This window comes from Zalophus californianus, chromosome 13 (genome assembly GCF_009762305.2).
Source record: "Zalophus californianus isolate mZalCal1 chromosome 13, mZalCal1.pri.v2, whole genome shotgun sequence".
NCBI classification, from domain to species: Eukaryota; Metazoa; Chordata; class Mammalia; order Carnivora; family Otariidae; genus Zalophus; species Zalophus californianus.
In genome coordinates this window covers 90,828,917-90,850,751 of record NC_045607.1, presented here as the reverse complement: position 1 = coordinate 90,850,751, position 21,835 = coordinate 90,828,917, and the positions used below count along the sequence as shown (strand labels likewise).

Genomic DNA, 21,835 nt, shown 5'->3' with positions numbered 1-21,835 from the left:
TTTAACTTTTTTTTTTAATTTTTCTTTTTCCCTTTTTCAACCATCTTATCAATTCCTTTTGATAAGACCAAGTGCTCTGCTGACAATACTCCCAATTTAAAAATTGACAATATCAATTTTTAAAAAAACATTTTTTATTTTTAATTTTTAGAGTCATATTTTATCCCTTCATAATAGTTACCCTTATTTTTGGCATATATATATAAGTTGTTTTCTCTTTAAAATTTTGAGATACAGTTTCTTCTAACAGATCAAAATATACCCTAAATAACTAGTGTATGGCTTTGTTCTAGTCTCCTGCCTGATCACATTCTTTTCTTTTTTAAATCTTCTTTCTTTTTTCAAACAACTTCTTATCATATCAATTCCTTTTATAAAATCTTTTATAATTTTCATCTCTACAGTCATCTGCCATCCCTTCATTGTATCAACCCTTTTTTTGTACATATATAAGTCTTTCTTCCTTTAAAATTTTAGGAGGCACTTTTTTCTAACAGACCAAAATACGCCCAAAATCTAGTGTGTGGCACTGATCTATGCACTAGCCTGATCATATGTGATCATATTCGTTTTTTTTTTGTATTGTTCTGTTTTTGTTTTTATCTTTTTCTTTTTTTTTTTCTTTCTTTCTTTTTTCGTTCCTTTTTCTTTCTTTCCCTTTCTTTTCCCCTGGTTTCAGGTCTTTTCTGATTTGTATAGAGCATATTTGCTGGGGACGTTGTTAACCTGTTAGCATTTTGTTCTCTCATTCATCTATTCACCTCTGGACAAAATGACAAAGGAAAAGAATCACCTCAGCAAAAAGAACAAGAGGTAGTACCGTCAGCCAGGGACCTACTCAATACGGACATTAGTACGATGTCGGACCTAGAATTCAGAATCATGACTTTAAAGATACTAGCTGGGCTTGAGAAAAGCATGGAAGTTATTAGAGAAACCCTTTCTGGAGAAATAAAAGAACTAAAATCTAACCAAGTCAAAATCAAAAAGGCTGATTGATGAGGTGCAATCAAAAATGGGGGCACTAACTGCTAGGATAGATGAGGCAGAAGAGAGAATCAGTGATATAGAAGACCAAATGATGGAAAATGAAGAGGCTGAGAAAAAGAGAGATAACCAACTACAGGATCACGAGGGCAGAATTCGAGAGATAAGTGATACGATAAGACAAAACAACATTAGAATAATTGGGATCCCAGAAGAAGAAGAAAGAGAGAGAGGGGCAGAAGGTATATTGGAGCAAATAATAGCAGAGAACTTCCCTAATGTGAGGAAGGAAACAGGCATCAAAATCTAGGAGGCAGAGAGAACCCCTCTCAAAATCAATTAATAATAGGTCAACACCCCGACATCTAATGGTAAAACTTACGAGTCTCAGAGACAAAGAGAAAATCCTGAAAGCAGCTCGGGAGAAGAGATATGTAACCTACAATGGTAGAAATATTAGATTGGCAACAGACCTATCCACAGAGACCTGGCAGGCCAGAAAGGACTGGCAAAATATCTTCAGAGCACTGAACGAGAAAAATATGCAGCCAAGAATATTATATCGAGCTAGGCTGTCATTGAAAATTGAAGGAGAGATAAAAAGCTTCCAGGACAAACAAAAACTAAAGGAGTCTGCAAACACGAAACCAGCCCTCCAAGAAATATTGAAAGGGGTCCTCTAAGCAAACAGAGAGCCTAAAAGCAGCATAGATCAGAAAGGAACACAGACAATATACAGTCACAGTCACCTTACAGGCAATACAATGGCACTAAATTCATACCTTTCAATAGTTACCCTGAATGTAAATGGGCTAAATGCCCCAATCAAAAGACACAGCATATCAGATTGGATTAAAAAACAAGACTCATCAATCTGCTGTCTGCAAGAGATGCATTCTAGACCGAAAGACCCCCAGATTGAAAGTGAGGGGGTGGAAAACCATTTACCATGCTAACGGACACCAAAAGAAAGCTGGGGTGGCAATCCTTGTATCAGACAACTTAGATTTTAAATCAAAGACTGTAATAAGAGATGAGGAAGGACACTATATCCTACTTAAAGGGTCTATCCAACAAGAAGATCTAACAATTGTAAATATCTATGCCCCTAACATGGGAGCAGCCAATTATATAAGGCAATTAATAACAAAAGCGAAGAAACACATTGACAACAATACAATAATAGTGGGGGACTTTAACACTCCCCTCAATGAAATGGACAGATCATCTAAGCAAAAGATCAACAAGGAAATAAAGACTTTAAATGACACAGTGGACCAAATGGACTTCACAGACATATTCAGAACATTCCATCCCAAAGCAATGGAATGCACATTCTTCTCTAGTGCCCATGGAACATTCTCCAGAATTGATTACATCCTAGGTCACAAATCAGGTCTCAACCAGTACCAAAAGATTGGGATCATTCCCTGCATATTTTCAGACCACAATGCTTTGAAACTAGAACTCAATCACAAAAGGAAAGTCGGAAAGAACTCAAATACATGGAGGCTAAAGAGCATCCTACTAAAGAATGAATGGGTCAACCAGGAAATTAAAGAAGAATTAAAAAAATTCATGGAAACCAATGAAAATGAAAACACAACAGTTCAAAATCTTTGGGATACAGCAAAGGCAGTCCTGAGAGGAAAGTATAGAGCAATACAAGCCTTTCTCAAGAAACAAGAAAGGTCTCAAATACACAACCTAACCCTACACCTAAAGGAGCTGGAGAAAGAACAGCAAATGAAGCCTAAACCCAGCAGGAGAAGAGAAATAATCAAGATCAGAGCAGAAATCAATGAACTAGAAACCAAAAGAACAGTAGAACAGATCAACGAAACTAGGAGCTGGTTCTTTGAAAGAATTAACAGGATTGATAAACCCCTGGCCAGACTGATCAAAAAGAAAAGAGAAATGACCCAAATCAACAAAATCATGAATGAAAGAGGAGAGATCACAACCAACACCAAAGAAATACAAACAGTTATAAGAACATATTATGAGCAACTCTATGCCAGCAAATTAGATAACCTGGAAGAAATGGGTGCATTCCTAGAGATGTATCAACTACCAAAACTGAACCAGGAAGAAATAGAAAACCTGAACAGACCTATAACCACTAAGGAAATTGAAGCAGTCATCAAAAATCTCCCAAGAAACAAAAGCCCAGGGCCAGATGGCTTCCCAGGGGAATTCTATCAGACATCCAAAGAAGAATTAATACCTATTCTCCTGAAACTGTTCCAAAAAATAGAAATGGAAGGAAAACTTCCAAACTCATTTTAGGAGACCACCATTACCTTGATCCCCAAACCAAAGATCCCATGAAAAAGGAGAATTACAGACCAATATCCTTGATGAACATGGATGCAAAAATTCTCACCAAAATACTAGCCAATAGGATCCAACAGTACATTAAAAGGATTATTAACCATGACCAAGTGGGATTTATCCCTGGGCTGCAAGGCTGGTTCAACATCCGCAAATCAATCAACGTGATACATTAACAAAAGAAAGAACAAGAATCATATGGTCCCCTGAATAGATGCAGAAAAAGCATTTGACAAAGTACAGCATCCTTTCTTGATCAAAACTCTTCAGAGGATAGGGACAGAGGGTACATACCTCAATATCATAAAAGCCATCTATGAAAAACCTACAGCGAATATCATTCTCAATGGGGAAAAGCTGAGAGCTTTACCCCTAAGGTCAGGAACGCGGCAGGGATGTCCACTCTCACCATTGCTATTCAACATAGTATTAGAAGTCCTGGCCACAGCAATCGGACAACAAAAAGAAATCAAAGGCATCCAAATCGGCAAAGAGGAAGTCAAACTCTCACTCTTTGCCCATCATATGATACTGTATGTGGAAAACCCAAAAGACTCCACCCCAAAACGCTAGAACTCATACAGGAATTCAGTCAAGTAGCAGGATATAAAATCAATGCACAGAAATCAGTGGCATTCCTATACACCAACAAGACAGAAGAGAGACAAATCAAGGAGTCGATCCCATTTACAATTGCACCCAAAACCATAAGATACCTAGGAATAAATTTAACCAAAGAGGCAAAGGATCTGTACTCAGAAAACTATAAAATACTCATGAAAGAAATTGAAGAAGACACAAAGAAATGGAAAAATGTTCCATGCTCACGGATTGGGAGAACCAACATTGTGAAGATGTCAATGCTACCTAGAGCAATCTACACATTCAATGCAATCCCCATCAAAATACCATCCACTTTTTTCAAAGAAATGGAACAAATAATCCTAAAATTTGTATGGAACCAGAAGAGACCCCGAATAGCCAGAGGAATCTTGAAAATGAAAAGCAAAGCTGGCGGCATCACAATTCCGGACTTCCAGCTCTATTACAAAGCTGTCATCATCAAGACAGTATGGTACCGGCACAAAAAGAGACACGTAGATCAATGGAACAGAATCGAGTGCGCAGAAATGGACCCTCAACTCTATGGTCAACTAAATTTCGACAAAGCAGGAAAGAATGTCCAACGGCAAAAAGACAGTCTCTTCAACAAATGGTGTTGGGAAAATTGGACAGCCACCTTCAGAAGAATGAAACTGGACCATTTCCTTACATCACACACAAAAATAGACTCCAAATGGTTGAAAGACCTAAACGTGAGACAGGAGTCCATCAAAATCCTAAAGGAGAACACAGGCAGCAACCTCTTCGACCTTAGCCACAGCAACTTCTTCCTAGAAACATCGCCAAAGGCAAGGGGAGCAAGGGCAAAAATGAACTAGTGGGATTTCATCAAGATAAAAAGCTTTTGCACAGCAAAAGAAACAGCCCACAAAACCAAAAGACAACCGACAGAATGGGAGAAAATATTTGCAAATGACATATCAGAAAAAGGGCTAGTCTAGTATCCAAAATCTATAAAGAACTTAACAAACTCAACACCCAAAGAACAAATGATCCAATCAGAAATGGGCAGAAGACATGAACAGACATTTTTCCAAAGAAGACATCCAAATGGCCAACAGACACATGAAAAAGTGCTCCACATCGCTCGGCCTCAGGGAAATCCAAATCAAAACCTCAATGAGATACCACCTCACACCAGTCAGAATGGCTAAAATTAACAAGTCAGGGAACGACAGATGTTGGCGGGGATGCAGAGAAAGGGGAACCCTCCTACACTGTTGGTGGGAATGCAAGCTGGTGCAGCCCCTCTGGAAAACAGTATGGAGGTTCCTGAAACAGTTGAAAATAGAGCTACCATACGATCCAGCAATTGCACTACTGGGTATTTACAACAAAGATACAAATGTAGGGATCTGAAGGGGTATGTGCACCCCAATGTTTATAGCAGCAATGTCCACAATAGCCAAACTGTGGAAAGAGCCAAGATGTCCATCGACAGATGAATGGATAAAGAAGCAGTGGTATATATACACAATGGAATATTATGCAGCCATCAAAAGGAATGAGATCTTGCCATTTGCAATGACATGGATGGAACTGGAGGGTGTTATGCTGAGGGAAATAAGTCAATCAGAGAAAGACATGTATCATATGACCTCACTGATATGAGGAATTCTTAATCTCAGGAAACAAACAGTGTGCTGGAGTGGTGGGGGGTGGGAGGGATGGGGTGGCTGGGTGACAGACATTGGGGAGGGTGTGTGCTATGGTGAGTGCTGTGAGTTGTACAAGACTGTTGAATCACAGATCTGTAGTTCTGCAACAAATAATGTAACATATGTTAAGAAAAAAGAAAAAGAAGAAGATAGCAGAAGGGGAAGAATGAAGGGGAGTAAGTCGGAGGGGGAGAGGAACCATGAGAGAGGATGGACTCTGAAAAACAAACTGAGCGTTCTAGAGGGGAGGAGGGTGGGGGGATGGGTTAGCCTGGTGATGGGTATTAAAGAGGGCACATTCTGCGTGGAGCACTGGGTGTTATGCACAAACAATGAATCATGGAACACTACATCAAGAACTAATGATGTAATGTATGGTGATTAACATAACAATAAAAATTTAAAAAAAAAAACCTAATAGAGAAATCAAACCGTCAAGAAAAAATACGCCCAAAGCTCCTGACCACAGCTGATAAGCTGTCAAGAGGCATCATGATGTAGGAGTACAAGGATCTTGCTTTTGTCAGTACTTGGAGCAGGGAAGGAAAGCAGTTCCTAGTAGAAACGGAAGGTTCACACCCGAGCTCCGCACAGGCTTGCAGGTGTGTCACACCCAGCATTTACACACAAGGGAATGCCGGAGCACAGGACCCTTCAGTCTCTCGCAGAAGCAAATAAAGCCAACCTACAAAGACAACTGCATAATCAAGGCATCAGAGGACTAGAAGGAGGGAAAATAAAACCCTTTCCAATCAAAAGCCACCACCTCACTATTAGTGAGAGTCAGTAATTATAAAGTGAACTTAAAAATAAGGACGGTGTTTTTAACAGGAGACGAGGATTACAGAACAACATTAACAATGGTTTGGCTACCAGTGTGAGAACAGGCACTTAAGAGCAATGAAGGACTCTAGAACTCAAGAGAACCATGTGTATACAAATGCCTGGAAAATGATAGCAGGTGCCCCACAAACTACCAAATCACACACATTTCTTTTACTGTGGAAAAAAATAAAGTTGGATAAATATGTACAAAGGTGAATTCTAGACATATTAAAAATCTAGAAGATATTTTGAAAGAGATAACAAAAGAAAATGTGGAAAAATGTCCTTGTGACACCTTGGAGTATAGAAATGATTTCTAAACAAGTCCCTCCACACACAAAGAGTGAGACCAAAATGGATGAATAGGAGTCAAAATTAAGAATTTTGGTTGGGACGCCCGGTGGCTCAGTTGATTAAGCATCCGACTCTTGATCTCAGCTCAGGTCTTGATCTCAGAGTTGTGAGTTCAAGCCCGGTGTTGGGCTCCACGCCAGGTGCGGAGCCTACTTAAAAACAAAAAAGAGAGAATTTTGGTTCCGTGATGACACCACAGACAAAGCTAACAGATGGGTGATATTTACTGTACTTCACTGAATCTAAGATGCCATCACTGTTTTTTAGCTACAACTAAGGAAGGAAAACAGTGTCGATGAAAACATAATGATGTTTTCTTGTGATCTTACAATTTTTGAGTTTACACTTAATTAGAAGTTCTATTAGGTATGCTTTAGACACAGATTTCTGTCACACTATGTCTGCATGTCTAAACGGGAAAACATCACATAAATCAGTCAACACATCCCTAACCCTTTGACCCGAGTCTCGACTGTTTTCTCCCTGCTGCTAAGTCACGGATTTCACAAGCGTTCCTACAATATTCTCCTCCCTGCTGTCAGGAGTACCTCATGTCGTGTAGGAGGATGCTCCCCCATCATCTCTGAGGTTACCTGACAGGTTAGTGTCCCCCATGCCTCAAATTTTGATGCTGGAATTTTCCCACTGGACTAAAATCATCTTTTCCCCAATCGACTCACATTTCTAAAAGTAAGCTGTAATTATCCATAGGCAGCAGAAGTTTGACAAAGGGATGTTCAAAGCCTCAGTCACTGCAGCCTCTGTTCACTGGCTCGGAGGAGTCTGGCCCTCTCTCCTGCCACCCACTGATTTACCTGACAGCAGTGTTCATAACTCTACTGAAGTGCTGGCAGTAAGCACAGCCATGACCAAGTTCACAGAGACACAGGCAAGGACACCCCCCACTGACAATGGCTCTCAGCAACCCTAAGATTCATCCCCATTTCAGAGATCTTAAAATAGAAAAACAAGAAAGTGTGTCTTAAAATTAATTTACAGAGTATTGTATTGAAAATAGACCACAGATGAAAGTCTACATGGTACATGGAATTCTTGCTAATCAAAAAACATGCTAAGAATCCAGTAAAAAAAAGAGGTAAAAAATGTGAAGAAGCATTCACAGAAGGGAAAACCTCAGCAGCTAGTAAGCAGATGAAATCATACTCAAAGGCTCAGCTAATCAGAAAAATACAAAATAAAACAATGTTGCCAAGCAGGGCTATGGGGAAACTGGTCCCCATATACTAACTCAGGGGAACGGAGATGGGTGGATCACCATGTAGAGAAGCCCCACAGGGAAATCAGACAGGTGTGTGTCAGAACCCCACGCCTGGCTCCAGAGAGACTCATGCAGCTGCACAAGGGGCCAGCAATCACCAGATTTTGTATTGCAGTGGGGAGGGGGACAGCTTAGGTATGCATCATGAGGAAAGCAACTAAGTACAGAATGGAATCCTATGTAGCAGTCAGAAGGAATGACCAAGAAGTACATCCAGTCCTCCCAATTCTTCTGTTTGCCCTGCTTTGAGATTTCTTCATTATCACTTAACACCAGCTAACATTCTACTTATTTCACTCTTGGGTTTGTCTTGTCACAGAAGAACTAAGACTTTGATTTACTGTATGTGCTCAGCACATTCCTAGAACACAATGGGCACGCAAACATATGTTCAAAAAAATGAATGTGAATAAAAAAAATCACAATGAAGTCTGGAGCACAAAAATAAAAAAATACATTCATAAACCATTAAGATGTGGTTTCAAAGGTACTGTGACAATTAACACTGGGAAACCTCACTGAAGCAGACTCAGGGTGCTGGAGGGGAGGCTGCAGGGTAGGCTAATAGGGGGAGCAGTTTGGCTCAATGTCAGGCACAGGAAGAACTGGGGATTACAGGCCCCTCACAGGGAAGAAATCTTCAATTATAGGCCCCAACTGGGAGAGATGGACACTGCATCTCCTACAAGAGATCCACCACTCCTGCAACTCAGCCTGTAACAAACCCTCACCGCCCTGAAATCTTGCTTTTCTCCAATAAGCTTTCATTAAAACAACCCCTCTCAACAGCCTCCTCTTTCTCCAGAAAAAACATCCTTCTCCCTTGTTTGTTGGACTTGCCTATGGTTTAGCCATAACTCGCTGGTCCCAAATTGCAATTTTTATTCCCAAATAAACCCATTTTTGTTGGTTAAAACAACTATTTTTAAGGTTAACAATACATGCATAATAAAAATAATAAAACATATCATCTTAATAATTTAGAAATATATGACATCAAATGATGAATGAAAGCTTGGGGGAAGTATTTCAGTGGGGGGGGGCTGAGTGGGGGGTGGGGGGAGGATGAAAGGAGACAACGGATAAAGCACCCAAGAGCAGAGCACTGCCTTGTGTGGGCACCAACCGGAGTAGGAGAGAGGACAGGGTCAGCCTCTGTGTCCATAAGAAAGGACCCACGTGGAGAAACTAAGAGGGAGCCTCAGCTGAGTCAGAAGACAAGCTTCTGGCAAAGCTGAGTGAGCGAGGGGACGCAAACGCACACTGCCCGCAGGGGAAACGCGACCCCGCAGATGTGCCGTCATACACATCTGTACCTAAAGGGGGATATGTTTTATATCTGCAGACCAACAGAGTCCTAGAAACTGCTTCAGGCCAATACGTTTGAAAACAGTAAGAAGAAATGAACTAAACGACAGTAACTAAAACTTACTCAAGAAGGACACCCGAACAGCTTGAAAAACTCACTGAAGACATGAAGTTCAGGATGAAAAATCAAAGCTCAACAGAACCAATAGCACAACAAATGCAGACTTGTTAGAAGGCAGAGAGGGTCAGTAAAGTGTCCTCCAGACCGAGAAGGCACTTTAACACTGAAAACTGAAGCCAGCCACTCCATCGTGTTGACGGAGCTTTGTTCGGGGTAACTTACCGACGGGGTGATGAGTCAGTAGGGCAGTGCTCAGCCACCCTTGGCCCCCACCCTCGGCCCCCTTTCTCGGCCCAGTCCAGGTGAGCCTAACCCCTGGCTTTTACGGAGCACAGGGTATGGGGGTGAGGTCACAGGGTAGTTATCTAAAGTAGGGCCTTATGCACGCCAGCGATCTTGACCAGTTACCTAAAGTGCCTTCTTTAGGGAAGATCAGAACAAGCCTTCCCTCCTTCTGGTCAGGGCACACATTAACCTCCACGGGGCTGGATCACGGAGCCATGAGGGAGGTCACTGCACAGGCAGAAAGAAGATGAAGGGTCAAAGACAGAGTCAGTGTTGTCAGCATGCCTATGATATGGTGGTGAAGAAAAGGGTAAGACCAATTATATCTGATACCCGAACTGGACCAGGCACAGTAAGGGAAAAGAAACAAAACTCACGCTTCAACATACAGGTTAAGAATCTCAAACATTAGCAAAACAAACCAGCAATGTAAAAAACTAACCAAAGAGGGGTGCCTGGGTGGCTCAGTCGTTAAGGGTCTGCCTTCAGCTCAGGTCATGATCCCACGGTCCTGGGATCGAGCCCCACATTGGGCTCACTGCTCGCCGGGAAGGCTGCTTCTCCCTCTCCTACTCTCTCTGTTTGTCTTCCTGCTCTCGCTATCTCTCTGTCAAATAAATAAATAAAATCTTAAAAAAAAAAAAACAAAACTAACCAAACAGCCTTATTCCACGAATGTAAGAATTATTTATTAATAGGAAGACCTACCAGTGGTTTCTGGTAAACAAAACAGAACGAAGGAAAAACCCACCAACCTCTGGTCCCTTCTAATGGGACATAAAATGCCTCCAAGGTGTAAATATCTGATACTACTAAGTGCAAGGAGAGATGACACTTAGCAAATGGACAAGTTGTATTTGAGAAGTCAGAGACCAGAGAGAAAGCTGCACGTGAGCTGGCAGTGAGCTCAGCCACAACTCCTGGAAAACGACCCCACCCTAGGGGAACGGCTCCCTGTGAGCTCGGGGACAGCCTGGAACCCTTCTTGTAAGCAGCAGCCATTCGCTCAGATCCCCTTCCTGCTCTGCAGAAAGCAGGAGACTTACTCTCTGAAAAAGCCTGAATATAAACTCAAAGTCCTAAGGACAGCTGAGGGATGGGGCCATGCTGAAAACAGGAATCAAATATAAATCTACCTAATGAAAAATGGGACACTGAGCCCTGCTCCTGGAAAACAAAGGAGTAAATCTTCATCATCTTGGATTAGGGAAGGATTCTAAGATCTAATACAAAAGCACAAGCAACAAAAGAACAAAACAGATAAATTGGACTTCATTAAAATTAGAAAATTTGTGCTTCAAAGTACACTGCCAGAAAAGTGACAAACCCACATAATGGGGGAAAATATTTGCATGTCATATATCTGGTAAGGGACTGGTATCCAAAATATACAAAGAGCTCTTATAATTCAATGATAAAAAGGCAAATAACCCGATTAAAAAATGGGCACATGACTTAAGTAGGTTAATCTCCAGAAAAGACATATAAATGGCCAATTAGTGCATGAAAAGATGCTCAACATCATTAATCATAGGGAAATGCAAATCCCAACCACAGGGGGATTATCACTTCCCATCTAGCAGGATGGCTACAATGAAAGACAGTAAGTTTTGGGCAAGACAGGGAGAAATTGTAACTCTCATGCATTGCTGGTGGGAATGGAAAATGATTCACCCACTTTGTAAAACAAACACCCGACTGGTGGTTCCTCCAAATAAGTTTCCACAAACCTCAACAATTCCATTCTCAGGTGTATACTCAAGAGAAATAAAAACATATGTCCACAGAAAAAATGTGTACACAGAGGCGCCTGGGTGGCTCAGTCATTAAGCATCTGCCTGTGGCTCAGGTTTTGATCCCAGGGTCCTGGGATGGAACCCAGCGTCGGGCTCCCTGCTCAGTGTAGAGTCTGCTTCTGCCCCTACCCCTGCTTGTGTACATGCTCTCTCTCTCTCAAATAAGTAAAATCTTATAAAAAAGGGTAAAATTTAAAAAAATGTGTACACATGGGGCGCCTGGGTGGCTCAGTTATTAAGCATCTGCCTTTGGCTCAGGTCACGATCCTAGGGTCCTGGGATCGAGCCCCGCATCAGGCTCCCTGCTCTGCGGGAGGCCTGCTTCTCCCTCTCCCGCTCCCCCTGCTTGTGTTCCCTCTCTTGCTGTGTCTCTCTCTGTCAAATAAATAAACGAAATCTTTAAAAAATAAATAAATAAATAAATAAATAAATAAATAGAAAATAAAAAAATGTGTACACAAATACCCATGGGCGTTTATGTACATACATAATTTTTCTCCTTTCATATACTCCCAAGTAGAAACAACCCTCAACGTCCATCAACTGATGAATGTACAAACAAAATGTGATATACTCAGAGTGAAATATTTTATTATTCAGCCACAAAACTGACACATGCTACTATGACATGGACAAACCTTGCAGATATGATGCTAAGTGAAAGAAATCAGACACAAAAGGCCACATATTGCATGATTCCTTTTATATAAAAGTCCAGAACAGCCAAATGCACGGAAAGTAGATTAGTAGGTGTCAGGGGAAAGTAGCTGGGGAAAGTGGAAAGTGGAGAGTGAATGAGGGTGAGTGTGGGATTTCTTTTCAGGGTGATAAAAACATTCTGAAAGTAGATGGTGGCAATGGTTGCACAATTCTATGAATATACTGAAACCCACTCAACCATGGTTTATTAAAAGAGCGAATTTCGGGGCGCCTGGGTGGCTCAGTCTGTTAAACATCTGCCTCCGGCTCAGACTATGATCCCAGGGTCCTGGGATCAAGCCTGGCATCGGGCTCCCTGCTCAGCAGGAAGCCTGCTTCTCCCTCCCCCTCTGCTGCTGCTCCCCTTGCTTGTGCTCTCTCTGTCATATAAATAAATAAAAATCTTTAAAAAAAAAAAAGAGTGAATTTCATGGTCTGTGGATTATATGTAAATAAGGCTGTTATTCAAAGAAAAAAAATCTATCCAAGGTAAGTAAATTCAGTTACACTCATGTTAACTCGGTACTGAATGAATAGCACTTTTGCATTCACTGAAAAGTAAATTTATCAACAACAGCAAAACAGGCTTCAGGATTTTTTGGTGGTTTTTGCAGACTGTTTACAAAATGCTGTTAATTACTATGAAAATATTCTATATAGTGAAAACAATATATATGCTAAGGATCACCAGACACTGAGGTGTCTAACAGATCAATAAGAACCGATAAAACAATCACTCTAGTCTAAAAAGTAAAATAAAAAACAATTTTAAGATGTGTAAGGTTTCAGGGCGCCTAGGTGGCTCAGTAAGTGAAGCATCTGCCTTCGGCTCAGGTCGTGATCCCAGGGTCCTGGGATCAAGCCCCACATTGGGCTCCCTGCTCAGTGGGGAGTCTGCTTCTCTCGCCCCCCCCCCCCCGCTTGTGCTCTCTAATAAATGAATAAAATCTTAAAAAAAAATGGATGTGTAAGTTTTCAAAAAAATGTACCCTTCATAGCCCTTCCTCAGGAGGCTATGTGAACTCTTATGTGAGGGAGGAAGCTGGGAAAGAGCTGGCCAAGGCAGGAGAGGGACAAAGGGAATTCCTGAGCCTAGGGTGATGGGAGGGCCCGGGCTGCCTGGAGAGGCAGCTCGAGGAAGCAAGCACCAGTCAGGCCAAGGCAGGACAAAGGTTTCAGGAAGACAGGAAATTAACCCCATAGATAACGTACATGGGAACACTCTGAATGGAGATTGACGCTCCTAGAGGCAGACGACAGGATGAATTAGGTTGACTTGGAGAGCCAAGCAAGCAAGCAGGAAACAAGGAAAACAAAAGCATACAAGGAAGAAAATGTAATTACAATTGTCTACATACTGAAAAAAAATGGCGACGCTGAGCTTAACTCATGAATGGTAACTAATGTGGTCACAAAAGTGTCAACACTAAGTAATCCAGGGCCACCTGGTGTAATAACAAATCTGTGCTGGGGAGAAGGGAGGAACAGAGGCCTGCGTGTGGCCCAGGGAGCCCCACCATAGCCAGGGGCCACAGCAGGCTGCTGCCTTTCCTGGATCAGGGGCCGCCTTTCTCGACCACATGAAGGCAGTGGAGGGACAACTACAGCCTGGGAGTGTGGGTGTGTTTTCAGAGAGCTAGTCCTTACCTCCTGCAATGAATGGGTAAAATTAAAACTGGAAAAGAAAGGACGCCACCAAGAAATAACAGCAGAAGCACACTCCTTAGAAAAATACAGGTAATTCTCAGAAACAGAAAGTGATTACTCAGAGAGTGGGAATCTGGGGTGAGGAAGGGTGGCATGGTGGGCTGCAGTCTTTCTCATAAAAACTTACACCTATGCATCATTTAAAAAACCTATCAGTATAATTTAACATAGTAACTGACTAAAGCAGAGAGATCATACCATCATCTCAACAGATACAGGAAAACATAGGATAGCATTTAACATTCTGATTTAAAAAAAAAAAAACTAACGAAAAAGCTCCCTTAGCAAACTGAGAAGAGAGAGGAAGGCCCGTAACTTGGTACAGGTCATCTCTCAGAAGTCACCAGGACATGGAGGCTCCTGTCAGCACTCCTATCCAACTGCATGGGAGGTGTCTTAGCCAGCACAGTAACACAGGAACAGGAGACATGAACATGCTCTGGCTCCTAGAGACAGATCCATTAGAAGACACACGACATCCATGTCCCGGTTGTCACGCAGGCGTTTCCATGGGCGGAAACGGATGAGGGGTAAGTGGGGTCTCCCGGTATTACTTCTTACAACCACATGTGAGTCTACCCTTATTTCATTGTAAAAAGTAGGGGGAAGAAAAAAAGATAAGCAGTCTTTATGAAGAAAGTTACAAAACTTTACTGTAAAACACGAAAGACCAAAGTGATACACCAGGCACATAGTGGTAAGATTCAGTATCAGCAAGATTCCAATGAATCCAAATCAGTGCATTGCTAGTCACAAACCCAAACTCGTTTTTTGGTCAAACTTGATCAGTTAAACTGAAACTGACACTGAAGAATAGAGCTGCAAGTAGCCCAAGCAATTCTGAAGGACAGGGAGGTGAAGGGCTCACTCTAGTCAAGGCTTGTTCTTAAGCTGTGCTATTTATATGCAGTTCTGGTAGAGGGAGAGACAAATACGCCGACAGAGGAGAAATACAGCCAGAAACAGACCCGTTAGAAGGGCATATAGTATACAAAAAAAGGGAAATTTCTTCAGTAGGTAACAACGGACAATTCAATTAAGAATGCTGGGATAGCTGGCCACCATACAGAAAGAGGCACATTCGACCTCACAGAGCAGGGAAGGACTTCTTCACCACAGCATTAATGGTGAGTAAGTCTGAGAGTTCAGAACCCGTAAAAATTTTGTATGACCACAGAAATCCATGGAGTGAAGAATGCAAGCTTCCCTTACATCAGACCAGAAATGGAAGGATACACTCAGTAGAATATGCTGCATCATATTTTTAGACAAAATACTGAATACTTTCATGGTGTCAGGGATAAGTGCTAAAAGTACAAATATAGGGGCGCCTGGGGGGGCTCAGCCAGTTAAGTGTCCAACTCCTGATTTTGGCTCAGGTCACGATCACCACGTCTTGAGTTCAAGCCCCGCATCAGGCTCTGTGCTGAGCGTGGAGTCTTTCTCATAAAAACTTACCCCTATGCATCATTTAAAAAACCTATTCCCTCTTCTGTCTCCCTGTTCCTCTGTCTCTCCCTGTTCTTGGGCACGCTCTCTCTCTCTCTCTCCCTAAGATAAATAAATAAATAAATACATAAATTAATTAATTTACAAAAAAAAAAAAAAAAACAAACGTATAAATGTAAGTGAAAGAAAGCCAGCCACCAACTTCATGACAATGGTTGTCCTTTGTGGGAGATAAGAGTTGAGTGGTAGATGGGAAGGCATTTCTTTAGCTATATCTGGAATGTTTTATTTCTTTTTTTTAAGGGAGATTTGAAATAAAGATAGCAAAATGTTAATGCCTGTTTATTCTGGATGGTGGGCATACATGGGTCAGATAGTTCCTGTAAACTTAAAATACCTCTTAATTTAAGAAAGCATATATGGCGAAGCAAAGACTAGCAATAGAAAAAGTAAACACAAAGACAGATCAGACCTTGGAAGCAGGGAGTGAGGCAGCACAAGGAAGGCCAAGTTTCAGAATTGGAACTGTGAAAGTCAAGTGCTGCTGTCTACAGCTAATCACTAAGCAGAAGTGTGAGCACACTTAATATCTGACTACGAAGGTAGCCTACTATGAATGTAAAATCAGTAACAATCAAGCTGAGAAAAAGGAGTGCTGCTTTTCATTTCAAGTGTGTCTCACTATTGAAGTATTATCAGGAGCATGTATTATTCCGCAAAAAAAGATTTTTCTTTTTTTTAGACGGAAAAAAGGGACAAACTGCAATGCCCAAATAGGAGACTATAAAAAATGTCCATACACCCTTAATAGAGAGTCATATACTGGGCACTAAAGCAGAGAGTTTCTGATCTTCAGAGATTTCTGAATATTTTATTTCTGTTATAAAAGAAATACTACATAAACCTCTGTATGGTTTGATGAGTACACCTATAAGAAACCAAATACAAGTCCTTTGAGAAGCAAACCACTTTACCCTGAAACAATGTTGTAGTTGAGAGCAGGATGGTCTTTCGAGATGGGAGGAACAAGAGGTTCTGGCTGCCACTCTTCAATCAATTCTTCCTTTTCCTATGGGAGAGAAGGAAACAGAATACAGCAGGGTCCTGGTCACTGGACAGTGACTATTTGGTTCCCACACTTCGGTTACAAAGCGACCAGTAAATGGCTCATCTGTTTCTGCCAGTGACCGTGTGGCAGCCCGCGAGGCCGGAGTACGTCACCCACACTGTCCACCTGTGACCATGGGCCAGAAGTCAGAAGCACCTCAAGATCCCCTCGTATTCAAGAGACTGCAGACCCGTAAAACAGAAGGGCACTGCATCTATGTTGCCAGAAGTTAAGCTTTAAAAACACAGTTTTTCTTCTTCCACAGCTTTGAGGGTAAGATGTCTGTGACTACTAAATCTTGCTAAGTTCAGCTTTCAGAGGATTACTCTAAAGTTATGTCTAGTCATTCTTTTAAAAAATGTACATATGTGTGGACTGCCAGCTTTATAAACAAAAACTCAAAATACCAGGAACGATCAACTGCTTAAAAAGCTGAGCTAGAAACCAGCCACCTGATCATTCACAAGGAGTTCGGAAATGCCAAGGGAAAAAGCAGAGGCAGGACCTCTGCCCTGGATGGCCCAATCTTACGGCAGTGCTATCCGGAGTGTTCCATGGCACACTAATCCCACAAGGTAGTCGGGACAAAACGGTGGGGGAGGGAAGGATCGATGGTCAAGGTGAGGGCATCTCTCCAAACAGAGGTTCAAATATCCACTGGCCTAGTAAAGGTTACATGAAATCATATAAAAAGACATCCCCTACTCTGCTTTAGCCAGGTTTCCAAATTATATTTGCCCTAAGAACCATGTGCTTCATGTCCTTTGGGGGACACTGCCTGACCGTCCTACAATTAATATGAACGATCAGGACGGCGGCAGCCAGCCGGTGCAATGCGGAAAGTGATCGCCACACTGCTGCATTAATTCTACCCCAACTCCACGTTGTACTCAGTGATGCCGTGTGAACCAAAGTTGTACAGATTTTCATGGAAAAACCTTTCTCACAGTCACTGGTTTCTCTAAGCATCCTGGCCCAACGCTACAGAGGCTGGACAGGGAACGGATCTGAGTGATAGAAACCACAGTGCAGTCAGAACCGCTCTTCCCTCTTGCACTGGGGCACCGTTCCTAGGTGTTCCCACCAGAGTGAGAAGGATAAGCTTCTTTTCCACAAGCCCCCTCATCCTTCAGGCGAACAGGACTCCATGTCGGCAGTGCCACGGGCCCCCTAGACACTTCTGCTTCCTAAGGTTTGCCTGGCTTGGGCTGGGTCCCTTACTACAGAGAACACATCAAAATTCAGTTTGGGGTGGGGAGGTGGGAGGATTCTTTCCAACTCCGAATTTCCTTTATGAAGAACACAGGGAAAACTTTCGTTTGGGTTTCAGAAACAGTGGTGCTCTTCCTGGGCAGCTCACGTCACCCTGTACATTGACAATCGAAATCCTGTTGCTGTCCATGCTTCCCTCCTACCGTCTGTCCCTAAGACTGCTGCTTCCCTAACAAAGTGCAGTGCTCTGTGGCAGGGTGCTCCTCTGGGTGTCTGCTTTACCCCTGGCTTCCCTGTATTTTGCTTCCCTGATATTTCCTTTCCCTTGATTTTTTTACATTACAGAAAATATTTTAACATATATAGGTGAGCCACCACAAATACTTTTTGGAAATATGTAGCAACTGTAATCACACACTGAATAATGACAGAGATTTAATTTCTTACCTTGACTGTAAGGTCAGATCGTTCTTGTAATTTGTAAGTTTTAGAGAACAGAAGTCTGATTATCCAGAGAATGAGAATTCCTTCCAAAATAAGATGGTAAGCAGGAGCCTAAGAATGAGTCAAAAACCAAAAAAGAAATGAAATAAACACTTCTGGGCGCCTGGGTGGCTCAGTTGGTTAGGAGACTGCCTTCAGCTCAGGTCATGATCCTGGAGTCCCGCATCGGGCTCCCTGCTCAGCGGGGAGTCTGCTTCTCCCTCTGACCCTCCCCCTTCTCATGTGCTCTCTCTCTCAGATAAATAAAATCTTAAAAAAAAAAAATGGATATATTAAAAAAAAAGAGAGAAATAAACACTTCCAAAATCTGCACATAAAATGTAATGCACTCATATATATTGCCTCCCATGACCTTTAACCTATTACTTATTAAGATTTATTTTCAAAACTCCTTTCATTTCTACTCAGTCCTTTCCCCATTTCTAACAGTTGGCAATTTCTCTTTCACATGAAAAATCTCTAATAGCACAGCTTTAAAACCTCTATAGGAAAGAAATTTAATTCTTAAAATAAAATCGGATGCAGAATCCCAACATGTGAAATAATACCAACCATCAACCATCAGATCCTTCAGATAATGTACGTTTCTACTGGTGGGAAAGGGCAGTAACCAACATTTCACAGCTTTGCTAGCCTTCTACCATACCACCCCAGTGTACCATGGATAAGTTAGGAGAGTTATCTGAAATTCAGTTTCCACGTTTCTTAGAGTTTTGCACATCTTACTATATTTTCTGTATCCCTGATAAGCCTCTTTAAATCCTTCTTGGAACATGGCTGAGAAAAAAGACTTTATAAACGCCTAAAGAAATGGCAGGTTTTTTTCCTACAGCAGTTCCCCAAAAGTATGCAGTGTCTTCCAAGTCAATAGGCAAAAAGACACCTTACTGAAATTATCCATGCCAGGTCTTCTTCTCAACTACATTTCCAAGATAAAGGATGGGCTGACTGTTCTGTTTTGCACAACTAGACACACTAACGCATGTGGAAGGTTCCGGATAGTGACTAAACCCCAGTCAGTTACAGAGTGGTCTACTCCAATGGGCTGTCACTAGAAAGTCATTTAAAGAGGTATTTAGAAACGTAAATGCAAATTATTTGCAAACATTAGACAAAAAGAAAGTGAAGGTGATTCATCATAGTTTAAAAAAAAAAACTCCAGGATGTGGAGCCAGGAAAACTGCAGACAAATTCATAGGTAAACTTCTAAGTCAATATACAATTATCTTTCTAACTACATACATATTTTACATACACATACTATTATTTCTCTTTTGGGTATAAGACTCCCCAAATTCTATATACTAACTGTAACTAACAAGCCTAGGAACAAGAATGGAAATTTCTTTTTAAGATAATTTTTAAATATACTGATCCCCCTTGAAAATAATTCATTTAAGAATAAGGACTCTAGCCTAAATATTCTTTTGGTTTTCTTGGGACGCCTGGGTGGCTCAGTTGGTTGTGCGTCTGACTTTGGCTCTGGGTCTCAGGGTCATGATCCGAGGGTCCTGGGATCCAGTCCTGCATCTAGCTCCTTGCTCAGCGGGGATTCTGCTTCTCCCTCTGTCTCCTGCTCCCCCTGCTTGAGCTCACTCTCTCTCTCTGACAAATAAAATCTTGAAGAAAAAAATATTATTTTTTTCTCAATAATTGTATTCTAGTAGATAAGCATCTGCCCAAAGTCACTAAGCATCTCTGCTCCACAATGAAATCATCCTGAGAAAAACTGAGATACTAATTGTCTAGTGAATTAATCAAAATCACAAATGCAGCTTTATTTCCTGGAAATGTTACATCCAAGAGAATGCCTCACTCTTGATCAGTTATGCAGTCCTCAAAAAGGACGCAATAACATAACATAAAATAAAATTTTAAAAAAAGGAAGCAACATAGAACAGAGAATTGTTCACTTTTTAAAAAAACTTCAATGTCAGTGGCTCTTATCTTAGTTACTATAATTAGGCTAATACTGGCCATCACTTACACCACATCTTAACTGTTATGTCAACTGTTTTTCGGCAAGTCCTGATAAGTCTTGCAGTGGAAGACACCACCGTCACCCCTGCCAGTAAGCAGCTATGTTCGGTTTTTAGAAAATTATCAAAAGAAACCTGAGATTCCCTTTAAATGAATATGAGCTCTATAAGCACAGGAATTTCTGCCTTTCTGTTCACTGCACTATCCCCAGTGTCTACATCTGTGCTGTGTCCCAATACCGTAGCCACCAGTTACCATGTAACTGTGTACCTACATATCTAATTTAAATTAAATGAAAAATTTAGTCCCTCACTTGCACTAGCCACATGTGGTTGGTTAGCGGCTACTACCCTGAATAGCTCAGATACAGAACATGCAGAAAGTTCTACTGGACAGGGTAGCGAAGCTCTGTAGATACATTTCAAGTGAATGAACATTCTCTAAGACTGAAGTTCTGCTATCATATTATCTAACATACCTGAAACAGCCTTTCAAAACTCTTAACTATTCTGCCTTTAAAAATCTCTAAAAAGTTGTTGTATCTTTACAAGACAGAAAACGGGACGCATGTGGGAGAATGACAAACTATTTCACATTCCCAATTCCTTTATCATTCGGCTTTCGTAATCCCTCGCCCCGACAAAAACAGACACCAACATACAATTCTGTCCCCTATTACCTGTTCCACCGTCCCAAGCACCTGAATTCCCTAGGACCTTCCCAGACTCAGATCTTCCACTCTATTTTCACCACCCCAGTCCCAACTCTGGTTTTTCAAGACCAGCCTCGCTCCTGCGCCCCCTCCCACCTGTTTCTTTCATGAGCCCCAAAGGAGACCCCCGGTTCCCGCTCCCGCCCGTGCCTCCCCCCGCGAGCCCCTCCGGCCAGAGAAGCTGAGGGTCGGGACGTGACCCAGCCAACCCCGCCCAGGACTCAGGCCACAAATCCGCCAGCCCCGTCCCACCCCGGAAGGGCCTGGTGGGGTCGTGGGCCGCTCGAGCAGTCAAGCTCACCTCGTAAAGCGCCTGTACCATCTCCACCAGTACCCACTGCTCCGCGACGGTCGCCATACTCAGCCGCTGGAGCTCCCTTCCGGAAAGCAGGTCGCCGGTACGTCAAACAGCGCGCGGCGCAGCCCAGTGACGTTGTAGCGCCGGGAGCGGGGCTGGCGAGCGCCGGTTACCGCCTCCTGGCGCTTGCGCGCTGGAGGAAAGCGGGAGGGGGGGGGGGGCCTCAGAGACGGCGGGTGTAGACCTTGGGGTCTCACCTGGCGCCCGGGAGGGCTGGGAACAAGTGTTCGTCTGCAGCCGTGCTGTGCCAGGACCCGTGCCGGGCTCTCGGGAGGGAGGGGTTAATAATAAATGGCCCCTGCCCTGGGCCGCTAGTGTTCTGTAATCACAGACGTGCTCTCTACTGCTAAATGACAGAAGTAGCCCAGGAACGTATTATCCTAAAAAATACAGAAATAGAAATAAAAATAGCCGCCTTTTCTATAGCACTTGCGACGTGTTCTGTATAGACCAACGCTTGGCGGGAATTAAGCCATAGAGCAGTTTGGTGTGGAATCTTCTGGAACCTTTGAGGCACCTGCAAACGTGATGGGCA

At 42.3% G+C, this 21,835-nt stretch overlaps 1 protein-coding gene across 2 annotated transcripts in view; it reads right to left on the bottom strand.

Annotated features, from left to right (window-relative positions):
* Positions 1-21,364, bottom strand: part of SPTLC1 (serine palmitoyltransferase long chain base subunit 1) — a 62,031-nt gene extending 40,667 nt beyond the window's left edge. For both annotated transcript variants that reach the window (XM_027615549.1, XM_027615547.2), the window contains exons 1-3: positions 21,244-21,364; positions 18,194-18,301; positions 16,401-16,495 (exon numbers count right to left, since the gene is read on the bottom strand). In XM_027615549.1, coding sequence (XP_027471350.1) covers positions 16,401-16,495; positions 18,194-18,301; positions 21,244-21,300 — 260 coding nt within the window. In that variant the 5' untranslated portion in view covers positions 21,301-21,364. The remainder of the gene's footprint in view (positions 1-16,400; positions 16,496-18,193; positions 18,302-21,243) is intronic.
* Between the last annotated feature and the right edge of the window lie 471 nt (positions 21,365-21,835).